Consider the following 25,474-nt stretch of genomic DNA (forward strand, 5'->3'; position numbering starts at 1 on the left):
CCTCCAGGGGCAGTCCAACCCTCACCCTGACCCACATGTCTGCACCCACCCATGCCAGCCGAAATGGACAAATGCCCTGTGCATCAATGCCAACGGAGACCCAACCCCTGGCCTGCATGCGTGCGACCATCTAACACTTGCTATTTGTGTTTGCCTGCCCCCAGGACAAGACCGCTCAGAACTGCCGGGTGCGGGAGAAGACCAGAGGTGCAAGACCTACTTGGCACCACAACTATCTCCTCCTCCTTATCTTGTTCCTCCTCCTCCTCCTTGGCCTGTCAGGCAGATGGCCCTCCAACCTGAGCGGCTGCCACCTGCCCCTCTGCAGCCAGCTCCTCTGCTGCAGCCTCCGCCTCCTCTCTGAGCCGCATGCGCTGACGCTGCCACATGCAGCTCCCGCCGTGGCAACTAACATCGCTGATTGGTTCCCAAATAATATAATCTGCAGGGGGTGAGGGGAGAAAATGTTATCATGGCGCATGAAGCTGTGCACAACCAGGCCCCATTGGTTACGTGGTCATCCCGGTTGGCACTGCAAGCCCCAGCCACGCATGTCCTCCGCCCCATTGGTGCCCCCACTCCTCGCGCCCGTACTTGTTTCATGGCACTGCCCTCATTGTCGGTATGATCATGGGTGTTCCCTCCCGGTGGGTGTCGCCGGGTGAGTGGGGTGGCCGGGGAGGGGGCGGCACCCACCTATACGGCCATTAACCCTGTGTTCACCCAGGGGCCGAGGTGGCTGGCTAACCAGATGGCCGCCGTAATGGCGCTCGTTTGTGAGCACCGCCCTGTCATGTTGGAGGCTCCCCGACCACCTGGACTTTCCCCGCCCTTCCCTTCCCCTCCCCCGAACCTGACAAGCCCTGCCCACCAAACCCCCCCCCCCCCCACCACCCCACCATCCAAATGCGATTTTGGTGTGGGGCTGCGGAGAATCCCACCCGTGATCTTCTCAGGCAAGCCAGAATGTTGTGCTCCCAGTACGTTCAATCTCAAAGTGAAGCTGGACAGCATGCTAACCTTTCACGACCACCTGAAGAAAGTAGCCACCAAGATGAAGTCAAGAGTCAACTGGATCCAAAAACTGGAAGTGGAATGCTCCTGTGATCATTGGAGCAGCAGCGCCGTGGACTTCAGTGATGGAATTTATGTACTCTGCAGCTGAACACCGCACAGTGGAATGGGCCAGACGTAGCCACACTCGGCTGGTTAATGTTCAACTGAACACTACAATGAGATGTATCACTGGAACCCTACATTCAACCCGACACCCTGCCTACCCATGTTAGCACACAATCACTCTCTCCCGGATCCCTACAATACACTGTGACGCAGCGGCCCTCCATGAAGCTCACCGCACCAAGGAAGAAAAATGCCTCTCCAGGCACCGGGGCACCACCAATGTCCCTCCCCTCCGCTTGAAGTCACATGAGCTCTTTTAAACCCATGCGTGGGACCCAGGCAATGTGATTTGAAACTTGAACAAGTTTGGAAAAATGAATGGTCCTGACAAGAAGTCACAAACACCTCTTGAAAAACCCAATGTGGGCTTTGACCTCCCACGAACATTGTGGGCATCCCTAAGCCACAGCCGTCCAAACCGTGACAGGTGCAGATGCCTGATGCACAAATGGAAAATTTAAAAACTCTCCTGTGTGTGTGTGACTGTGCGCGGTGATATCAGACCATGGAGCACATAACGACTCAATGTCTGACTCATAAATATGAAGGAGCTGTGACAGCGATACACATGACCACCCCTGACATATCCTGCTCGACCACCTTGATGTAAAATGATATGCTCTACACTCAGTCGTGTGAAAGAAGAGGGAACAAAGAACATATGTTGTCATTGCCTCATTTAATTGTGCCCGCTCAAAAATGTGCGGTGCTTCTGCTATCCGCTCCGATGGACAGTTCAACATTAAAGTCGGGTGGAATCTCCTCCTTCCACCTGAACGGTGTTGAAAATGCTGACGGAAAGTGGCTGGAAATGTCCACTGAAGGTGAGGTTTCAAAGACTGGACTATAATTTCAGGGGAAAAAAACAAACTGGAGAGAATAAAAAATAACCCCAGCCCCCTGTCAACGCCCCTCCATCAGCAACCACTTATTGGTGAAAAGCAAAAAACATTTTCCTTGTTAAATGAATGTCAGAAAATATAAAGTCATGCCACAAGCAAACGTTAAGGTATTAGATTGCAGTATTTAAATTGATTGATTGCTTTTAAACTGTATTGCCATACTATTTCAGCCAGCAAGCTTCTTGTCAATTTGCTTTCCATTCTCTTAAATTCTAAATTAATATCCCATCTCTTTATACTTAATTAAATGGTGGTTGTTGGTTTGCAGTGAGCTTGCCGGCTCAGCCAGGCAGGCAGTTGTGGTGCTAACTCTAGCTCCAATGTCCTTAGACTGGGGAGGGCAAAGATTAATCCAGCCGCATGGCCTATTTTTGCTCCCATTTCTTATGTTCTAAATTGATCACCATTCACTGATCTCTTCTGAAAGATAAATACATAGGAGGCTGAAGCTTGGATGGGCTTGGCTGCAATGCCTTTCTCCATAGAATACCTAAGTAAAAATCTGCCATCTAGACTTGGACGTTGAGAATGTCCAATTGTGTCTAAATCATTGTGCATCTACCTTCTGTACAGCGGAAAACATTTTGCAGCTCTTTATATTATTTTGCAATCTGTTGCCAGCTACTTCACTGTGAAACCCATTGCTGGATTTTATCCCTCGATGTTTCATTTTGTTCTTTCTCTGTGGCTCCCTGGGGCTGTTGTGATGATGTATCAAAGGCTGCTGGCAGCTTCAGAACCATGTGCTGTAGAAGGTGGTAAATTCGGGATAGGGGATGAGGGAACGAGGGAGGGAACAAATAAATCCAGTTAGATTGTAGGGTACCTAAATGCATATTTCAGCGTCATTATTTTTCTGTTGCTATATTGTTTGCTATCATGCTTGAATGATCTCTCTAGTCTTTAATTTGCTTCCGACCTAAAGTCATTCAGATCCACAAGAGTTGAGGGGTCAGTTATCGGAGGGCAGACGTTTAAGGTCCATGGGGCAACGTTTAGAGGAGATATGCGAGGCACGTGTTTTACGCAGAGGGTGGTGAATGCCTGGAACATGTTTACATATTGCCAGGGGAAGTTGTGGAAGCAGGTACATTAACCGCGTTCAAAAGGCATTTTGACAAACACATGGATAGGATGGGTACAGAGAGATACCGGCACTAGGAAGTGCTGAGGGTTTTGGCCAAGGGTAGTATGATGTCCAGTACAGGCTTGGAGGGCCAAAGGGCCTGTTCCTGTGCTGTACTGTTCTTTGTTCACTCACCATCTTTTGACGTTGGAAGTGTTGCTTAGCGAATCAGAATTGCATTATGTTGAAATTATGCCAATGTAGGATCATAATATGGTGCCAGGTAAAGAGAGATGAGAATTTTTGAAGTCAAGGCTACTTAGTAATATTGGGAATAATGTAACACCGGGGGCGAAACGTTGAAAAAAAAAAGTTACTATCAGCTGATTAAGAAAAACCACGAAAACTATTTGGTAGGAGGGACAGTTAACATTGCCCCTTCCTTTCTTCGTATCTTCCTCCAGCCCTACCATCCTCTGAGACTTTGGCATGACACCAAAGTCTGGCCTTGTGCACTTTTTCATTGATTTTCTTCACTTTACCATTGACCGCCATGACTTTGGTGGCCTAGGCTCTGGAATTTCCTCCATAAACCTCTCCTCCTCCTCTTCTTTAAGATGTTCTTTAGTGTCAAATCATTTTGAAAATATGCCTCTGAAAGAAGTCAAGACATTTTACTATGTTCAAGGCGCTGCACACATGAACAGGTCCTGTAAGAAGCTGTAATTCAGGTGTATTATCAATAAACACACAGACAATACGCTGGTAGATTGTTCTTTCTTTAATACCAATGTCCACATGGACACATGTCAATACATTCACTATTAGATTGTTAGTTATTGTCATTTATAAAATTATAGAATGATTACAGCTTATAAGAAGGCCATTCGGCCTATTGGGTCCATGCTGGCTCTCCTAAGCAGCAATTCAGATGCTGCCATTCCCCTGTCTTCTCCCTGCACATTCCTCGCTTTTAAACATTTCGAAAAATTATGTTACAGAAGGGGTTCGCTGACTCCATTGTGTTTGTAACAGCAGGAAAACAAGCCACCGAGCCTGATCCCGTTTTTCAGCATAGCTCCCTGTGTCTGTGTGGGTTTCCTACGGTTTCCTCCCACAATCCAAAGACGTGCAGGTTAGGTGGATTGGCCATGCTAAATTGTTCTTAGTGTCCAAAGGGTTAGGAGGAGTTATTGGGTTATGGGGATGGGGTGGAAGTGAAAGCTTAAGTGGGTTGGTGCAGACTCGATGGGCCGAATGGCCTCCTTCTGCACTGTATGTTCTATGAATTCCATTTGCCACTTTATTGCACATAATCTCAGATGCACATCCAGACATCTTTTAAATGAGTTCAAGGTTGCTGCCTCTATATTTCCCTTCACTACATTGAGTTCTATACTCCTACTACCATCTGGGTGAAAAAGCTTTTCCTTTTCTCCCCTCTAATCCATCTGCCAATCACTTTAAATCTATGTCCCCCAGTCACGGACCTCTCTGCTCAGGGAAATAGGTTTATCCCATCCACTCTAGGCGGGCCCCTCACAACCTTTTACACCTCAGTCAAACCTCACCTCAGCCTCTTCTGTTCCAAGGAAAACAGCTCAATCTTTCCTCAGAGCTGCAATTTACCAGACCTGGCAACATCCTCATAAATCTCTTCTGTACCCTCTCTGATGCAGTTACATCCTTTCTACAATGAGGTGACCAGGACTGCACCCAGTACTCCAGTTGTGGCCTAATTATTGTTTTATATAGCTCCAGCATAATCTCCCTGCTCTATATTCTATGCCTTGGAATAAAGGAAAATATTCCATATGCTGTCTTAACTACCTTGTCAACCTGTCCTGGAACTTCAGGGATCTGTAGACATGAACTCCAAGGTCTCTCACTTCCTCTTCACCTCTCAGTATCCTCCCATTTAATGTGTAATTTATTGCTTTGTTTGACCTCCTCAGATGGTTCACCTCACACTTCTCCAGGTTCTCCGTGCACATTAGCACAAGTGACTAGCACTGTGGCTTCACAGCGCCAGAGTTCTAGGTTCGAATCCCCGCTGGGTCACTGTCTGTGTGGAGTCTGCACATTCTCCCCGTGTCTGCGTGGGTTTCCTCCGGTTTCCTCCCACAATCCAAAGACGTGCAGGTTAGGTGGATTGGCCATGCTAAATTGTTCTTAGTGTCCAAAGGGTTAGGAGGAGTTATTGGGTTATGGGGATGGGGTGGAAGTGAGAGCTTAAGTGGGTTGGTGCAGACCCGATGGGCTGAATGGCCTCCTTCTGCACTGTATGTTCTATGAATTCCATTTGCCACTTTATTGCACACCTGACCAGTCCATTAACGCTTTCCTACAGACAACTTCCCTCCTCACGACCAATCTCACAGCCAATTGTTGTGTCATCTGAAAACTTCTTGATCATGTCCCCTATATTTAAGTCCAAGTCACTAACATAAAGCAGGTGACCTAGTACTGAGCCCTGTGGAAACAGCCTTCCAGTCACAAACACACCCATCAACAAATACCCTTTGTTCTCTGCCACTGAGCCAATTGTGTATCCAGCTCACTACATTCCCCTGGATTCCATGGATTTATTTTTAACCAGTCTGCTTTGTGGAACCTTGTCAAAAGCCCATGGCTCGGCACAACAACGAGGGCTGAAGGGCCTGTTCTGTGCTGTACTGTTCTATGTTCTATGTTCTAAAACTGACATAGGCCACATCAACAGCACTATCCTCATTAATCGTCCTTCTTACCCTCTGAAAAAGTTAAATATAAATCAAGTTATAGGCAGACACGACCTTGCATGAACGATTCCATGCTGACTGACATTGATTACTCCTTGTGCCTTCCTCAGTGACAGTTTTTACCCCGGCTCTCAGAATATTTTCCAATAAGGCTGACTATGCTGCGAAAATAGAGGAGTGAATATCTACCATCCATAATTTCACATATCGCTCGCTGTTTGACAATGCCCGTAGCTTGAGAAAATTTGGAGGTTTTATTCTGTTCCAAAATCTATATATATCAAGTACAAAATTGTTCTGAGAACAATTGTTAAGGTTCCAATTATTCAGATGGAGCAACAACCATTTCTTTAAGCATTGTCCATCAATCAACTTTCTATCCATGCTGCTACATTTGTTTTCATACTGCAGCTCTGAATGTTTCTATCCAAGCTCTTGTGAAACACCTTATCAAGCACTTTTTGCAAATCCATATGCAATACATCAAACTGCATTTCCATTCCAACATGTCACTGCCTCAACGAACTCAATTAAATCTGTCAAACACTACTTGCCTTTGATAAATCAATGCTTGCCGTCCAAGGATTCACTCCCTTGCCTTTTCATCTTGACTTATGGGCTCGAAGAATTTCCCTACAAGGCAACGCCCAACAATTAATGATTTGAAGCTGACAATGCAGCTGGAGGCTTGCTAATTCTTTGTCATTTTAGTTGATTAAGACACAGCAGTGCTCCCCCCCCCCCCCCCCTCCACCCCACCCATGCACAAAGAGCCTGTTGCCAACCTGAACTCAGCCTCATGTAAATGAAGAAGTCTCATGTGTCCTTTTGAAGGACACGTGTGCACTCCATATTGAAGAAAGAGAAACAATCTGTTTTGGTGTCTTTTGATGTTGTTTCCAAGCATTAGTGAGTTTTTACTAATGTTGTGATTTCTAGTCTCACCGAACCTTAATGGGGCTTTGCTTCCCTTTGCCAGACTGAGGTACTTGGTGGTTTCACTTCAAACCTTTTATTAAGAACTATTTATTCACAAAGACTTTAGGGTAAGCACATGGTACACTAGACACAGATTAGAAACAGACTGTTCTGCTCCAACTGTCTTGACATCTCTTGCTCGTCTGGCTGCTGATTTCACATCAACTCCAGGTAAGTCCAGAGTGATTGTGGTGAATGTATTCACCGAAGTATGAACTGTCTGTATAGTACTGTGACCTATGACCTTGTACTGGAACCCCGGTGGGCTCCGCCTCTGGCTCCGCCCTCCCCGGGGTGATATATAGACAGGCCACCTGTCGGTGGCACTCATTTGTACAGCAGATACTGGCAGGCGAGTTCCTGGATAATAAAGCCTTATAGTCACTCGCTCTCACAGTCTCACAGTGAATTGACGGTATAACAATTTATTATCCAGCGACAGCACCATGGAAGCCATATAAACTCGAACTCGACGCACGAGCGACAAGAGGCCAAGGAGATCTTCGCACATTGTCTTTGCTGTTTCGAGTCCCTCGACTCCTCCATAATGCCTCCCTCTGAAACCCTCAAGCTGCGACTCCTCAACACTCGGGTGAGCCATCGAATCTCCATGATGATAGAGAAAGCTGCCATGTACGAGGCAGCGGTTGCGAAACTCGAGGCGCATTTCGTGAAGCCCGTAAATGAGGTGTTCGCGCGACACCTCGCTACTCGCCGTCAACGCGCCGGGGAATCGCTGGACGAGTACCTGGAAAACCGAACCCTAATTGCAAGGAACTGCAACTATCGGGATATGACGGCAGAGGAGCACATGAAGCTACAGATCCGGGACATCTACGTGGCTGGGGTCCGATCGAACTACATCAGGCAGCGCCTGCTGGAAAACGGGACCACTGACCTGCAGGACACGGTAAAACTAGCCACCTCATTAGAGGTGGCCTACCAGAACTTCAGTGCGTTCCCTGCGGACCCGGAGAACCCCTCGTGGACACCATCGTCACGGTTCCCATCAGACCCGACTACGTCACGTTCCCCGTCCAGGCCGGGGAACCGTTGTGCTAATTCTGCGGCCAAGGTCAACACCCCCGGCAGCGTTGTCCAGCCCGCACAGCAACGTGCAGCGCCTGTGGCAAAAAGGGACACTTCGCCAGAGCCTGTCTGGGCCGACCTAAAGCCCAGAAGTTGAAAACTCACCAGAGGCGACCCATGGACTCACAATGTGGCTGCATGCCAGCCTGGGAACGCCCCCTTCAGACGCGTCATCAGCCTTGTGCGATTCGTGGGGGCCGCCATCTTTGCCGCCGGCTCCAACTCCAACCGACGTGCGACTCATGGCCACCATCTTGGTCGCCGGCACCATCTTGGTCGCCGACACGTGCGACCGATGGGGGCGACCACCTTGGTCGCCAACTTTGACCCATCTCGACACGTGCGACTCATAGGGGCCGCTATTTTGTGACCTCAATACCACCGACCACACAGGCTATCCGCATCTTGGCGCTGTCACCCTCGACCAGTCGCAGCGAAAGCACCTGAAAAATTCCATGATGGTCGTCCGGGTTCCTGGATAATAAAGCCTTATATTCACTCGTTCTCACAGTCTCACAGTGAATTGACGGTATAACAGAGATTCTCGCATGTTTTTTCGTGGGCATGGGGACATAGCCCCATTATTGGAGAATCCCGCCCCAGATCTGTCAACGACGTACAGATTGGAATATGGCGCAGAGGTGAAGATCCATTGGGCCCTCCCAGTCGACCTGTGACTTGTGAATTGTTATTGCCATGCAGGTTGACCCATCCCTCCCACTGACCACATGTCCATTCTCCTGCAGGATCTCCATCCGACAGTGCCGACCCATTTGGAAGGTCTCTCTCTCTCTCTCTCTCTCTCTCTCTCTCTCTCTCTCTCTCTCTCTCTCTCTCTCTCTCTCTCTCTCTCTCTCCCCCCCCCCCCCCCCCCCTCCCCCTGCAAATTTGCTGCACATCCCCACCCTCCACCAGCGCAGAGAGACACATCTCAGTGCACGAGAGTAGTGGTCAGGCTACTGGGGCACATTCTGGTGAGCACCTCACAATTGCTGATGCACATCAGGTGGTAGCAGGAACACCCAGGCAAGACACCAGTCGGAGGTCTGCTGTGTCCCAGGACTGAGCTGAGTCCCAGTAAGATGCTGAGCGTCTGGAATAGCTTTACCTGGAGCTGATGCAGTCAAGGTGCAGCTGTGGTATTCAGAGGGGGTTGTCAGTGACACTCCAGCAGGTCCATAGCTGATTACAAGAGTCCCCCAGAGAATAGGGGCGCAGGCAATACATGGCACTGAGGCCAATACTACACCCCAGAGCCTGGTGCATGATTTCAGCAGCATGAGTGATGTCCAAGGCATAGCTCAGTCAGTGACGGCCATGGATGAGCACCTCAACAGCATGTCCCAGTTACTGGGGGACGTGTCCTAGTCCCAGGTGGACCTTGGATGAGATGCTGCAGAGCATGTCCTAGTCTCGGGTGGAGATTGCCAAGATCCTCCAGAGAATGCCGCAGTCGCCGGGGAGGTGTCCTAGTCTCGGCTGGGCTTTGCTGAGTGCTCCAGAACATGTCTCGGTTGCAAGGGGATGTGACCCATCCACAGGTGGGCATTTTTGGGGCGCTCCATAGCATGTCCCAGTGACCGAGGAGCATCGCCGAGGGCGTCGACACCATGCTGCAGACGTTGGGGAGCAGCCAGGGCTGGCAGAGCCAGATGACGTAGATGCTTCTGAGGCTCGATCCAGTTACTCCTCTGTCCCGAGGTGGACCTCAGGGCCCAATGGATACCGACTGGGAGGAGGGGTTGCTCTGGGTGCCAACCTAGAGTCACCCTACGGAGTGTTGATGGCGGCCACCTACACCCCCAAGATCCACCCTCCTGACAACAGCAAGTCTTGTAGTCAGCATGTGGAATAGTGCTGCCACCGGCAAGTGGACCAGAGCCCTCCACCTCCAAGAGGATGCCCGCCAGGGGCATCGAAAGGCATGGGACGGGGTAGGCAGCAGGCTACCTCCACCTGTGATCCTGGGAACACACCCGAAGTAGCAGTAGAGCATGGAAGGCTAAGCAGGTTGAGGATCATCTGAGAGGGCACTGGGGGGGGGAGGAGGGGAGGGGGTGAGAGGGAGGGTCCGATGAGGAGTGGGGAAAGGGGTGAGGAAGTGGGGTGGCACCAATGGGAGCCATGGGGCAGTTGGGGACAAATATGTACAGCATTAACAGATGTTGCACTCGAGAAATATGATGCGTCTGACACTTTATTCCGCAATGGGGCTGACCAGCAATCCCCTGCCTCAGCCCCCCGGGCATGGAGGTCTTGGATGTCACACATGCATACACAGGCGCACACATTCATCCCTACCCGGGCACACCGCGTACAGGTGCTCAGTGTGAGCGAGCATTCAGCATACAGGCTGAGGAACACTAGCGCTCACGTCTCAGCCGGTGACCCTCACTTCCCTGCCCTCGGCAGTGACCCACTGACAGTGTGGACACAGTCCCATCACCCTGGAGTGATGTTACACAGATCCTGGGAGGATGGAACAGGGTGGCGAAGAAGGTGCGCTGGCAAATGGAGAGGGATGGGGAGGGGGAGATAGGGAGGGGAGGTGGGGGTGGATTGACGGATGAGGCCAAGTTCTATGTGAAGCAGGTGAGGATGAATGCCTTCCTGCCGCGTTTCCTCCATTGTCCGTCTGGTCTTGCAGGTCTGCCCCGGGTTCAATATCCACCCCCTCCTGGTCTGTGGCCTCCTCGTCCTTCTCCTCAGAGGTGGCCATATCTTCCTCCCCCCTCACCTCCAGCACGTTCCCCCGCTGCCGTGCCAGGTTGCAGAGGGCACAGCAGACCACCACAAAGCGCATGTGTTTTCAAACTCAGGGTCGTGACCTGCGGGTGGATCGTGGGCATGTTTAGGGAGGGTTGTGGCGCTCAGTTGAGGCATTCCTGATCGGGAGGAACGCCCAACAGCCACGACCGGCTTTTAAAAATGTCGACTGCAACGGACTTTTGAGATTGCCAACTATCCCGCTTGTGTGCCACATCAAGCAGTGCGCAGGCCTGAAGCCCAGTGGGGTTGACAGCCCCCTCCTGACATCAGCACGCTGTCCAGGGGCATATTTTATCAGTAACGATGGAGTCCTCCCACTGGAATCGGCGACAGAGAGCAGGTCACACATCCCGTATGCAAACATAACGTGTTCTGGGCACAAGGGAGATTCTTCCATTTTGCACCTGCCAGCAGTGCTGGTGTGAACTACTGGGCCTCTGGTGAACAACCCATGAAGAAGAACCCTACATGGTGCCAAGTCCGGGATGACATGGCAAAGGTCCATCCCCTTGTTGAGGGAGAGCCTCCTGCGGCACAAGCTATCCGTCATCTGATTGAAAGACCAGTGATGCCTGTACACCTTGGGCCATCGCTGGCCTCCATCTCTGGGTTCCTCCATGGCCTGATGGACGGCCAAATCCTCAGGGTATAGGGCAGGGCCCTGTATATGGGCTGCCGCATTGAGCTTTTGTCAATGCTGTCGCCTTCTCCAGCGTCTGGCCACCTCGATTGCCAGCAGCACCTCGAGGGCAGCTTCTTCACGGTCCAAGATATTGTCCCGTGTGATATCTGGAAGGAATTGGAGAGGGTTTGAGACTGATGACCAATGGTGTCTTCCACCACGGGGCCCTCCACTCCCCCATTACTCCCCCCTCCCCCCACCCAGTTCCCCAGCCTTCCTAAATGCCCTGCCCACACACCCTCGGCCGCTATGGGGGTCCATGATCACTGGATTCCACATGCATGTACCGTTACCTGGACCGGGTTCTGGTCCCCTCACCCGTGCACACGCCAACTCTCTGGTAGTCGAAATGTCCCCGTTGCTGGGGCCCAGCCGCTGGGTGTTCCGATGTTGGCTGCTGTGTCTGTGGTGTTGCTTCTTGCAGCGCTCAGGCACAGTGTGCAGGCATCACAGTCTCATTGGGATGCAACGCAATAACCGCCACGTGCTACATGGCACACGTACCCATGGGGATCCACTTGGGAGATGTGACATGCTCACTTAACTCTGATTGCCAGTTCCTTTATAGCAATTGCCTTCAGCTGCGTGGTCAGATGCCTCCACGGTCAGTGGTAGTTATGGATGGTTAGTGGGACAGACGGGCAGTGGCTGGGGCTGCCCTGCAACCACTTGGGGAGACTGTTAGATCATGGGAGGCCATTAGATAGGGGTTTGCTCCCTTTAATTTATTGAAGATTGGGCTTAAGTGGTGATTATTGGTTTCTTGCTGTTGCGGGATCCTGATCTTTTCAACAGGATCAGGCTGGTTAGATCACAAACTGATCGGCGCACGGCACAGTTCTCGATTTTGGACTCTCCTGCGATCTAACTGCCTCATCGTGCTCTCGCTCAAGCGCAACACGGCCATTAAAGTGTGGCTAAATAATGGTTTGGATTTCACCCAAAAAGCCTGTGTAAAACATCCCGCCAAACCCGCATCTCGCCCAATGTCTCTCCAGTACACCTGTCAATGAAACTTGCTGTTTAAAATAGAATTATATACAAATTATAATACAGAAATTGGTCATTAAATCCAACTGAACCATGTTGATAATCCAACTAAACCATGTTGATGTTTACTGTCTGTATGAGGAGCCCTGTTAATGATTTGTGCCTTCCTAGTTACCTAATCGCTTCTGATTACACATTGCATTGTATTTCTGCATTAGCAACCAGATCAGGTAGTTCAAGAATTAATAGTTTGGTGATGCTGACCTTGGATTTTAATGGCCTGCAAATTGTAGGACGGAAGGATTGATGAAGCTGCAGTCTTGATGAATTGTGGCAGACAAAGTGTGGGGGATTGTGCAATGAGATTTAATTTCAACACAGTTGGACCGTAGGAAATAAAATCATGTAAGATGGCATGTTTGGACATCAGTGGCAAATTCAGCGAAGCTGTGCTGGTTATAGTAATACGAATAAAACATGGTAATGAGGAAGGTCATAACAAAGAATAGGAGATTTAATGCAATAACTTCATCTTGACTCCGCCATATTCTTTTTCGGTCTATTATAGGACTATTCTGCTGAAATTTCCACGACTTTTTTCACGATTAAACCAAAGGATATGTTGCCAATGTAACAAGTTTCTCTAATTTTTCTTTCTTGTTCTGTCTGCCAGGTATTACCAGGTGCGCACAGCACTGAAAATTCCACCCCGAATTCCTCACAGGCTGACAGCAACACTTACTGGACCCACAGGTAGGAATGCAGAAAGCTGAGCTGCTCTCGGTGAATTATTACCTCACGCCCGATGCCTCACAAGGGACATGTTCATAAATGTATTGGGAGAATTTTCTCTGCTACCAGATATTCTGTTTTTCCCCACAGATATAATTTCAAACAATCCTCAGAACGTTTCTCTGCGCTTCCCTTATAATTACCAGTTCATGCTGGTGTCTGGTGCCACTGCTGCTGGGGTACTCTCTGTCTCCTGTTTGACTGGCTATATTTCTTGTGTGAGCTTGCATTGTGAAAAATTATCCCACTCTCATCCGATGCCTGTGCATGTGCCAGAAGGAGTCACTAGACTGTTCAAGGGCAGAAACTGTGGTCTGAGGTGGCTTGCGTTCAATTGTGGCACGATAACGAGTACGCTTGCTGAGCAGAACAAACGCAGAACAGATCTGTTTTCATTCTGAGCTGTCAATAAAACGCCACGGTAGAGTTAGGACCACAGGTTGCAGTCTATCTCCTGTGTTGCGCTGGTCACCAGCGAGCTGGCCCAGCAGACGTTGCAGGGAACAAGAGTACGTTTGTTGTCGAAAAGCATCTGGAATTCATCCTTGACAAATCCCAGTGCACAGAAGAGCCACAAAACTGTTGTGGTTTCAGCAATGTGCAGGGTCTTTCAGCACAGTCATAAATGCACAGCTAATGCATCGTTAGAAGGCTGTTGTATCTGGAGCTAGCAATTGTAATTCAGTCGGCATTCTTGTAATTAGTTGAGTTGGAATGATGAGGTTTTTAAATCCTTACTATACCAAAGTTTGAATACTTTTGATTAGGTTTTACAAAGTGTTACTGTTATACACTGAACCTGCCGTGATTGTCCTGTGGCATCCTCCTGTAATGAGTTTATAGCTGTTAGAAATACACTTAGCGGAAGAAAACATTACAAGCATTTGCCTGCAACCTACTGGTTAAGAGGAAAGTATAATCGTGGAACAGACAGAAGAACAAATGTTAATGGTGTCACATTGTGAATGTTTTTGACAAAATATGCAAAAAGAGAGACTTTGCTATCTGGGTTTCTGTGATATTTACATACAATTATAGGAAATACTGCACAGAAACAGGCTATCTGGCCCAACAATTCAATGCCAGCATTTATGTTCCACTTGGGCATCTTCCTTTCCATCCTTGTTTAATGTTATCTGAAAAAACTTTCAATTCCCTGCTCTCTTATATACTTAGCTAGCCAGATGCGCACCATGTGAATCCTGTCATGTGACAGGACCTTTAAGAAATGGGTGTTTATAAATGGGTGTGTATATAAATATCTGTAGTGAGAGTACCTAAAAGAAATGGGTGTTTATTACTACAGTGATGTCAGAGAGTGGGTGGAGCTGGGTTGTCTGGCAGCTTTTTACTTTCGTTTTAGGTTGTTTGCGGCACGGTGTGTTTTAGTTTCGTTTTCAGTGTTGGAGCTGAAGCCAGACCAAGCAGGTATACTGTTGTTCTCTCTGCCATCAAAAGACTATCTCTTGATCATTTGCTGAATTCAGAATTATAAATGTTTTCAGTAGTGACCTTAACCTGATGTGCCTCTGTTAAAGGTTTTGTTTTTACGTTGTATGGATGTTAAAATGAAAGCTCAAAGGATTACTTAGTGTTGTAGTCTTTGGGGGTTGCATTTGAATTAATGGTTGCTAAGTTGTTCACTGCATGTTTTCAAAAGGTTAACTTGAGTTCATAGAACAAACATTGTTTTGCTTTAAAAAATACCTTTCCATTTCTGCTGTACCACACCTGTAGAGTGGGCCGTGTGCTCCCCATACCACAATCTATTAAAAGTTGTCTCTCAGGTGAACTCCATGATACACTTTGGGGTTCTATAATCCCTGGCCCATAACAAATTGGGGGCTCGTTCGCGATAAAAGTCTATCTATTGGATTGGCTTAATGAACCTAAAGACAGTGAGGGGTGAGCATATTGTGGTTGTTTTTCAGGTGTGGTGTTCTAGTTTAAGTGGGGAGTGTGTTGTGGAAAATGGCTCTTTCAGAGGCTCAGAAGTTTTTTGGGGTGGAGACAGTCACACGCAGTACCTTACGGACAGAGACTAAAAGCAGACTGTTAGATTTGACAAAAACATTGCAGTTAACATTACCTGACAAAATGTGTAAAGATGAGGTAATTATGGCGGTGGTTAAGCATTTAAAGTTGCCTGAGATACAGATTGACTCGTTGGAAATGGCAAAACTTCAGTTACAAATTAAACAGATAGAACATGAGAAAGAATTAAAGCAGCTTGAATATGAAAGAGAGGAAAAAGAGAGAGAGAGAGAGAGCAGAAAAAGAAAGAGATCGAGCAGAAAGAGAAAACGAGAGAGAGAGGAAAAAGAAAAGGAGAGAGGAGAAAGGAGAAAAGAAAGAATAGCCCAAGCAGAACAAAAAGAAAGAGAAAGGGAGATACACATCAGGGAAAAAGATAAAGAGAGAGAGTTTGAACTTCAGAAAATGTCCATAAAACATAAAATTGGCAGACGTAAAGGGAAACGTACAGTTGGATGATAGGGATGTGGATAGTGAGAAAGAGCATCAAAGCCGAAGGCTTGGTGGGGATCTATTTAAATATGTCCAAGCATTGATGAGAAGGAGGTGGAAGCCTTTTTCATTTCATTTGAGAAGGTGGCTAAACAAATGAAATGGCCACAGCACATGTGGGTATTACTGATTCAAACCAGGCTGATAGGTAGGGCTAGTGAACTGTTTGCATCACTACCGGAGAGTTTCTGGGACGTATGAGGAAGTGAAAAAATCCATCTTCGGTGCATATGAACTAGAGCCTGAAGCCTACAGACAAAGGTTTAGAAAATTAAGGAAAGAATTTGGTCAAACATACATGGAGTATGAAAAGATCAGTCAGAGTAATTTTGATACGTGGATAAGGGCTTTGAAAATAGACCAAACGTATGAAGCTCTCAGAGAAATTATACTTTTGGAGGAGTTTAAAAATTCAATTCCTGATGTTGTGAGAATTCATGTGGAAGAGCAGAGGGTTAAAACTGCGAGATTGGCAGCAGAAATGGCAGATGGTTATGAATTAGTTCACTAATCAAAACTTGGTTTCTGACATCAGTTTCAGCCTGTGAGGGATAGAAACTGGGGACATGAGAAATACTCAAGTGGTAAAGGTAAAGGTGGTCTAATGGGAGATAATAAGGAAAGTGTACCTCAGATATTTTTTTAAATCCAGGAGGGTGGAAGAGACATGAAAAGTTTCAAATGTTTTCATTGTAATAAACTAGGCCATGTAAAGTCACAGTGCTGGTGGTTGAAGAAAAGCACTGGGAAGGCTGATGTGGTAAAACAGGATAAGACAGCGGGGTTTGTTAAAGTGGTAAAGGAAAGCCCAATTGAAGCGAAGGAGCTGAAAAAGATTATTCAGCCTGAGCAAGGGGTGATTGATAAAAAGGTGCCAGATCTCTTTAAATAATTTACTTGTGTGGGTAAAGTTTACTGATGTATATCAGGAGCAGCAAGTAAAGAAGTCACAATTTTAAGAGATACAAGAGCTAGTCAATCTTTAATGGTAAGAGATGAGGGGTTATGTAGTTGAAAATTACTTTTGCCAGAAAAGGTGGTAATATGTGGATTTCAAGGTGAGAGGAGTAGTGTTCAATTATATGAGGTAAGGTTGGAAAGTCCAGTGAAGAGTGGTGAAGTGGTAGTAGGAGTAATAGAGGAACTATGTTGTCCAGAAATACAGTTTAGCTTGGGTAATGATATAGCTGGATCGCAGGTGGGAGTGATGCCTACTGTGGTTCATAAGCAAGTGGAAAATCAGACAACTGAAGTGTTGAAGGACGAATATCCTGCGATTTTTCTGGCTTGTGTGGTAACACGGTCGCAAAGTCACAGGTTCAGACAAGAGGAGAAATCAGAGAGTGAAGATAAAGGCGAAGTGCAATTATCAGAAACAATTTTTGATCAGCTGGTTGGAAAAGAACAGGTGGGGGATGAGACGGATATTTTGAGTTCGGGAAAATTGGCAGAGTTACAACAGAAAGATGCAGAAATAAAATTGATGTATCAGAAAGCATATACGGAAGAGGAATCTGAGTGTGTACCAGAGTATTATTACCATAAAAATTATGTCTTGATGAGAAAATGGAGACCTTAACATATGCAGGCGGATGAAAAGTGGGGAGATGTTCATCAAGTAGTATTGCCGGTAGGGTATAGAAAGGAGGTGCTGCGAGTTGCACATGAGGTACCAGTGGGAGGTCATTTGGGAATAAGGAAAACTTGAGCTAAAATCCAGAAACATTTTTATTGGCCTGGATTACATAAAGATGTTGTTAAATGTTGTCAGCCATGTCCCACATGTCAAGTGATAGGGAAACCTCAAGCAGTCATAAAACCAGCACCCTTAATACCCATTCCAGCATTTGAGGAACCTTTTACAAGGGTCCTAATTGATTGTCTAGGACCGCTTCCTAAAACAAAATGTGGGAATCAATATCTTTTGACTATAATGGATGTGTCTACTAGGTTTCCAGAGGCCATTCCAGTACGTAATATTACAGTTAAAAAGATTGTGGAGGAGTTATTAAATTCTTTACCAGATATGGAATACCCACAGAAATACAATCGGATCAAGGATCAAATTTTACCTCCAGGTTATTCAAAGAAGTTATGGATAGTTTAGGAATAAAACAATTTAAATCAACTGCGTATCATCCAGAATCGCAGGGAGTGTTAGAAAGGTGGCGTTAAAGACAATGTTGAGGGCTTATTGCCAAGACTAACCAGAGGATTGGGATAAAGGAATTCCATTCGTACTGTTTGCAATTAGGGATGAACCTAATGAGTCAACCAAATTTAGTCCTTTTGAACTAATTGTTGGTCATGAGGTAAGAGGACCACTTAAGTTGATTAAGGAAAAATTGGTGAGTGAGAAATCGGAAATTACGTTATTGGATTACGTGTCAAATTTTAGGGGAATGATTAAATAGAGCAGATGAATTGGCGAGACAACATTTGAAAGTTGCACAAAATGGGTAGCGGACAAGAAATCCAAAGTTCGTAGTTCTGCCATTGAAGATAAAGTTTTAGTGTTGTTACTAGTGGTAGGTGAACCTTTAAAAGCAAGGTTTTGTGGACGTGATCAGATTGAAAGGAAATTAAGTGAGGTGAATTATGTGGTTAAAAACACCAGATAGAAGGAAGAATCACCGAGTGTGTCTTGTGAATATGCTTAAATAGTAGTTTGAAAGGGAAGGAACGAAAAAGGAGGACGTTTTAATGATTCTAACTCAAAGCGACGAACCAAATCGAGATGACTGCGAATTTGACATAGCTCAAATTAAATTGGAAAATGAGGATGTTCGTAAAAATTGGGATAAATTGTTGAGTTACTTTCCAGAGGAAATATGAACTGACCTGAAAGCGTTATTGATGTCACATGGGCAAGTTTGTGGAGATAAATTGGGAAGTACTAAAATGGCTATACATGATGTAGATGTGGAAAATGCTGTTCCAATTAAACAACATCTATACAGACTTAACCCTTGAAAATTGGCACAGGTTAACAAAGAGATTGAGAGTATGCTTAAAAATGGCATAATTGAAGTGGGTTGCAGCCAATGGAGCTCACCCAAAGTGATGGTACCAAATATAATGCGATTTCTTGGCATTAGTGGATTTGATCGAACATTTGTGCAAAAGCTGTGTAGCGTGATTGCTCCACTGATGGACTTCCTGAAGAAACGTCAAAAATTTCAGTGGACAGTGGACTTTCAACAGGCATTTGACGGCCTGAAAGCTGTGATAACCAATGCTCCTGTGTTGGAGAATTACAAAGGACTCTGCGATCAGATTGAACTAAAGTATCTGACTTAAAAGAGAAATGCCGAAGCATAGAGAAATGGACAGATCATGCAGAGACAGTCTTGTTCAAAGACTGTCAATCGAGAAGGGTTTCAGTTGGAGGAAGAAAAACAAAAATGGACTATATTATTGTACCTGTTTGCATGTGTTGCTTTTTGAAACTAAAAAATATATTTATTGTGTGCATTTCTTAAAGGATAGTGAAAAGGTGAAAAAAGAAACCATCTTGAAGTTGATGGGTTTTTTTTTCTTGGGGGGAGATGTCATCTTAGAGTACCTTTAAGAAATGGGTGTTTATGAATGGGTGTATATAAACATCTATAGTGAGAGTATCTTTAAGAAATGGGTGTTTTTTACTGCAGTGATGTCAAAGAGTGGGTGGAGCTGGGCTGTCTGACAGCTTTTTACTTTCGTTTTAGGCTGTTTGCTGCAGGGTGTGTTTTTGTTTCGTTTTCAGTGTTGGAGCTGAAGCCAGACCAAGCAGGTATACTGCTGTTCTCTCTGCCATTAGAAGACTATCTCTTGATCATTTGATGAATTCAGAATTATAAGTGTTTTCAGTAGTGACTTTAACCTGATGTGCCTCTGTTAAAGGTTTTGCTTTTACGTTGTATGGATGTTAAAAGGAAAGCTCAAAGGATTACTTAGTGTTGTAGTCTTTGGGGGTTGCATTTGAATTAATGGTTGCTAGGATGTTCATTGCATGTTTTCAAAAGGTTAACTTGAGTTCATAGAACAAACATTGTTTTGCTTTAAAAAATACTTTTCCATTTCTGCTGTACCACACCTGTAGAGTGGGCTGTGTGCTCCCCATACACAATCTTTTAAAAGCTGTGGGTCAGGTGAACTCCATGATACACTTTGGGGTTCTCTGATCCCTGGCCCATAACAACCCTCTCAACGATTCCCTGAAGTAGCGAGTTCCAAATTCTCAACACTATGTGGGTAAAGAAGTTTCTTCTGAATTCATTATTTAGTACCTTGGTGACTACCTTGTATTGACAGCCTCCAGCTCTGCTCTCCCCCACAAGTAACAACATTCTCCTTTAGTTTGGGCTACTGTTATTTATTATCAGGAGAGGTGGAATAAAATGGCCGTCGTCTTTTCCCACTCCCTGTTTGACCACAAAGTTCTTTTTTAAGAGATGCTTATCAATTCAGTGACTATTTAACTGTTTATGTGCTGTGACTATAAAAGGCACTGTTAATTTCGGATGGATGATTAAATTTGTTTTCCACTGCTGAGTTTGGTCATAATAAAGTTAAAAATTTTAGAAATTTGTGATTTTTCTATTCAACCTGTCCTTGACCGTATGTAAAGCTATATAAAGAAATGGACTAGTCCAATATTTTGAGTTTACAGGCAAGGGGCTAGTTTTGTCATTAAAACTTATTCCAGTAAAAGTATAAAATTTAATACAAAGCTAAACATACACTCTGTATCCTGTGACATACGTGTTCACTAGCATGGAAAACACAATAACCTGCAAGGTGGAGCAGGACTTAAAGTCCATGAGAAAGAAAAATGGATGTTCTGACATTGATTTGGTGGTCTTGAAATTCCAGTGGTGTTGCAGCTAATGTAAGGTGGTTGTTTTTCTGAAGATTATTTCTTTTGAACTGTAATTTGCCTTTTTACAAGGTGGCAGCTGTGAAACATAGAGGTTCCTTTTGATTAAAATTCTCTACCTCTGTTATGTGTCCCAGAACTTGAGGTAGTGGCCACGATCTAACAAAAAAAATAAACGTTCTGAGCAGGATTAGAGGAGTCGTTCCCGGGAATGACCCTGCTATCTAATGGCACATTTTCCCCCGGCCGCAGCGGGTAATGCCTGTCGAGGCTGCACCCCATTGCATTTCCAGCGGGGTGGAGCTCTGCTCTTCAATGCAGGAAGAGATCGGGCTGCCATTTTTAGCCCCCCCAAATGCGAACAACTCACTGTTGGGGGAGGGGAGGGTCCTTGAGCGCCGCAATTCCACCTCATGCAGGCAGGGCATCGCTGGTGCAGGTGGCATCTTTACACTGCCAGCCTCGCACCCTGGCAGCACCCCTGCCAGCCTGGCAGTGCCACCAGGGCATCCTAACTGCACCAGTATGGTGCCCGGGTGGCACTTCAATGGTACCAGTCTGGCAGTACCAATGTCCCCAGGTGGCATCAGCAGTGCCAAGGTACAATCCTGCCCAGATACCAACCACCCAGGGCTTCCAATCGTCTTGGAGACCCCCCCCCCCCCAAAATGTCGGGTCCGCCTGGTCCTGTTTTGAGGAGGTCAGTGTTAAACGGCGCCGGGCTTGGGTCACCTCAGTGAGGCCAGTAGATCTTGGGCGTGGTTCGATAAGGTTTATTACAGGATGAAAAGGGAGATTTAATAATGGGAGATGAGGAAATGGCTGAGGAACTGAACAGGTTTTTTGGGTCGGTCTTCACAGTGGAAGACACAAATAACATGCCAGTGACTGATAGAAATGAGGCTATGACAGGTGAGGACCTTGAGATAATTGCTATCACTAAGGAGGTAGTGATGGGCAAGCTAATGGGGCTAAAGATAGACAAGTCTCCTGGCCCTGATGGAATGCATCCCAGAGTGCTAAAAGAGATGGCAAGGGAAATTGCAAATGCACTAGTGATAATTTACCAAAATTCACTAGTCTCTGGAGTGGTCCCAGCGGATTGGAAATTGGCAAACGGGACACTACTGTTTAAAAAAGGAGGTCGGCAGAAAGTGGGTAATTATAGGACCGTGAGCTTAACTTCACAGAATTTCATAGAATTTACAGTGCAGAAGGAGGCCATTTGGCCCATCACGTCTGTACCGGCTCTTTGAAAGAGCACCCTACCTAAGGTCAACACCTCCACCCTATCCCCATAACCCAGTAACCCCACCCAACACTAAGGGCAATTTTGGACACCAAGGGCAATTTATCATGGCCAATCGACCTAACCTGCACATCTTTGGACTGTGGGAGGAAACCGGAGCACCCGGATGAAGCCCACGCACACACGGGGATGATGTGCAGACTCCGCACAGACAGTGACCCAAGTCGGAATCGAACCTGGGACCTGGAGCTGTGAAGCAATTGTGCTATCCACAATGCTACCGTGCTGCCCTTAAATGCTACTACCGGAGGGGGGAAAATGCTGGAATCTCTCATCAAGGAAGAAATAGTGAGGCATCTGGATGGAAATTGTCCCATTGGGCAGACGCAGCATGGGTTCATAAAGGGCAGGTTGCGCCTAACTAATTTAGTGGGATTTTTTGTGGACATTACCAGTGCAGTAGATAATGGGGAGCCAATGGATGTGGTGTATCTGTATTTCCAGAAAGCCTTTGACAAGTTGCCACACAAAAGGTGGCTGCATGAGATAAAGCTGCATGACATTAAGTAGAATGGATAGAGGTTTGGTTAATTAATAGAAAGCAAAGAGTGGGGATTAATGGGTGTTTCTCTGGTTGGCAATCAGTAGCTAGTGGTGTCCCTCAGGGATCAGTGTTGGGCCCACAATTGTTCACAATTTACATAGATGATTTGGAGTTGGGGGCCAAGTGCAATGTGTCCAAGTTTGCAGACGACACTAAGATGAGTGGTGATGCAAAACTGCAGAGGATACCAGAAGTCTGCAGAGGGATTTGGAAAGGTTAAGTGAATGGGCTAGGTCTGGCAGATGGAATAATATGTTGACAAATGTGAGGTTATCCATTTTGGTAGGAATAACTGCCAAAGGGATATTATTTAAATGATAAAATATTAAAACATGCTGCTGTGCAGAGAGACCTGGGTGTGCTAGTCGCAAAAATGTGGTTTACAGGTGCAACCGGACGATTAAGAAGGCAAATGGAATTTTGTCCTTCTTTGCTCAAGGGATGGAGTTTAAGACTAGGGAGGTTATGCTGCAATTGAATAAGGTGTTAGTGAGGCCAGACCTGGAATATTGTGTTCACTTTTGGTCTCCTTACCTGAGAAAGGACGTACTGGCGCTGGAGGGTGTGCAGAGGAGATTCGCTAGGTTAATCCCAGAGTTAAAGGGGTTGGATTACGAGGAGAGGTTGAGTAAACTGGGACTGTACTCGTTGGAATTTAGACGGATGATGCGGGATCTTATAGAAACATATAAAATTATGAAGGGAATAGATAGGATAGATGCGAGCAGGTTGTTTCCACTGGCAGGTGAAAGCAGAACTAGGGGGCATAGCCTCAAAATAAGGAGAAGTAGATTTAGGACTGAGTTTAGGAGCAACTTCTTCACCCAAAGGGTTGTGAATCTATGGAATTCCTTGCCCAGTGAAGCAGTTGAGGCTCCTTCATCAAATGTTTTTAAGATAGAGATAGATTGTTTTTTGAAGAATAAAGAGAATAAGGGTTATGGTGTTTGGGCCGGAAAGTGGAGCTGATCTCAGCCATGATTTCATTGAATGGCGGAGCAGGCTCGAGGGGCAAAATGGCCTGCTCCTGCTCCTAGTTCTTCTGCTCTTATGTTCTTATGTTTATGTTCTTACTCAATAATGGCCATGGCTAGTGCATTGTAGGTCCATGGGTTACATGACTGCATTATGAATGGGTGATACCTATCTCACCAAAATATCAATGTATGAGCTGATTATGTCAAATCCTTGGTCCTCACTCAGTTGAGTATTTGGGTATTTGGCTGCTTTGTGAATGGGTTGTGAGATGGCACATTCACACTCGTTCAAAGTGATTGCTTCTGATGGTCTTTTCTGCGTGCATTGATTGAATCCACTGTAGTGGCATTGGAATTTGTGAGGTGCAGTGAAGCAAATGTTTAGCCATCTTAAAAATTGTGATTTCAAGTCACTGGAATGTGGCTTCTGAAAACTTAATTTGCGGCTTTTAGCTGGTAAATGCATGATGTCATTTTAATATAAAACATGGTTTTATAACAGTCGGGTTACAATGCAAACTACAAATCCATATCCTTGCAGCTACAAGAAAACTCTGTGCCAGTGGCCTTGAGCCCAGCTCTGTTCAGTTTTATATGATTTGATAGTGAGGGTGGAAATACACACTCACTGGACACTAGAAAGTTCCTGTAGTTTTGCATAAATCAAGCTTGACTACAGCTGGATCAACCATCCATGTTATGCATTTTTAGCTCGTTCATGCAATGTGGTCATAGCAGACTGTGGAAGGAATGAGGTGGCTTTGACACATTAGTGGTACAGCATAGAGGCATACGGCTAAGTTCTTTTTGAGAGTTGGTAGAGCCACATTGGGTTTACTCGCTTCTTCCTAGACTATAAAATTCTATGATTGTTGGCAGTGCCCATCACCAGCTGCAGGGGTGACCAGTTTGTGCAGTTCAGGGTTTTCAGACCTAATTTCTCTCTGTGCCACTGAAGGCAAAATGCTGGTCATTGAAAATTACTGGAATTCTGAATTATACACTGCAACTGTTTACCTAAACACCTTGATGTACCCTCTGACCTTAGAAACAAAGAATGGTGGGGAGACTTTTTTATTGCTGAAAAACAGACATGCTGTCCAGCACTGATCAGGACAGTTGCAAGAATGCAAAACATTAAATGAGAATTACAATAGGTCCGATGAGTTGGCAAGTTGGCTCTAATTGGTTGAGACATTGCCAGGCCGATGGTTGAGACATTGCCAGGGCGAATGTATTAGGGTGCTGTTGTCCACCATGCCTTGCTTTATTCAAAAAAGTGCAACGTCTAGACAGAATCCTTTGCCTGCATGTCTTTTTTTCAACAATATTCACCTGAAGCAGTTTTTTATTTAATTCTTTCACGGGCTGCGGGTATCACTAGCAAGTCCAGCATTTGATGTCCATCCCTAATTGTCCCAATTACTTTGAAATTAAACTTGAACAACATTTTTGTATGTTTTTTTTGTTTGATTGAAGCATTTTGTTTTCATAAAGACTCCAGACCCTGATCACACACGGCCTGTTTACCTCACAGGAATGTAACTTTTCCCGAATAACCTCTGCCATGACATTTCCCACTCACACTGTTGTTGCCGATGTTGTGGATGGTGTTGCTCCAATAATGGAAAGGATTGAGAGTTAATGTCGTAATTAAGTGTTGTTAGAATATGGAAGCTGAAACCAAAAACCTTTTTGGTGCCCCCTTTAGACAGCTGTCGATAGACAATTTGAGGCTTGATTGAGGGCAAATGGGCACATGTGATGGGTTTAGTTACGTGTTGCAGCTGCGTGCTATCTTCTTCCCGCAGGAGTGACAAAACTCAGCCTGTTGGGTTAATTAAATGTGGTGCTCAAGGTTAGCAGTGCAACCTCCAACCAGCTGGTGGTGTCAGACATCGGTCACGCAACTTGCCAGTTGGTAGTAAGACGTACAACAGCACAGTCGCACACAAGGATAGTTCCAGGAGAGTTTACGGAACTCATACAGTAACTTTGTCTGTATCAAATTCTGTTTATTATCTTTCCATGTGTTCATCAATAAATCATCGTTATGGTTAAGCAACCAG

General features: G+C 45.9%; 1 protein-coding gene across 1 annotated transcript in view; it reads left to right on the top strand.

Moving 5' to 3' along the window:
• LOC119972301 (protein FAM135B-like) overlaps positions 1 to 25,474 on the top strand; it is a 543,933-nt gene that overhangs the window by 182,983 nt on the left and 335,476 nt on the right. The window contains exon 3 of the mRNA XM_038808790.1: positions 13,073 to 13,152. Coding sequence (XP_038664718.1) covers positions 13,073 to 13,152 — 80 coding nt within the window. The remainder of the gene's footprint in view (positions 1 to 13,072; positions 13,153 to 25,474) is intronic.

This window comes from Scyliorhinus canicula, chromosome 10, assembly GCF_902713615.1.
Source record: "Scyliorhinus canicula chromosome 10, sScyCan1.1, whole genome shotgun sequence".
In the NCBI taxonomy this organism is placed as follows: Eukaryota; Metazoa; Chordata; class Chondrichthyes; order Carcharhiniformes; family Scyliorhinidae; genus Scyliorhinus; species Scyliorhinus canicula.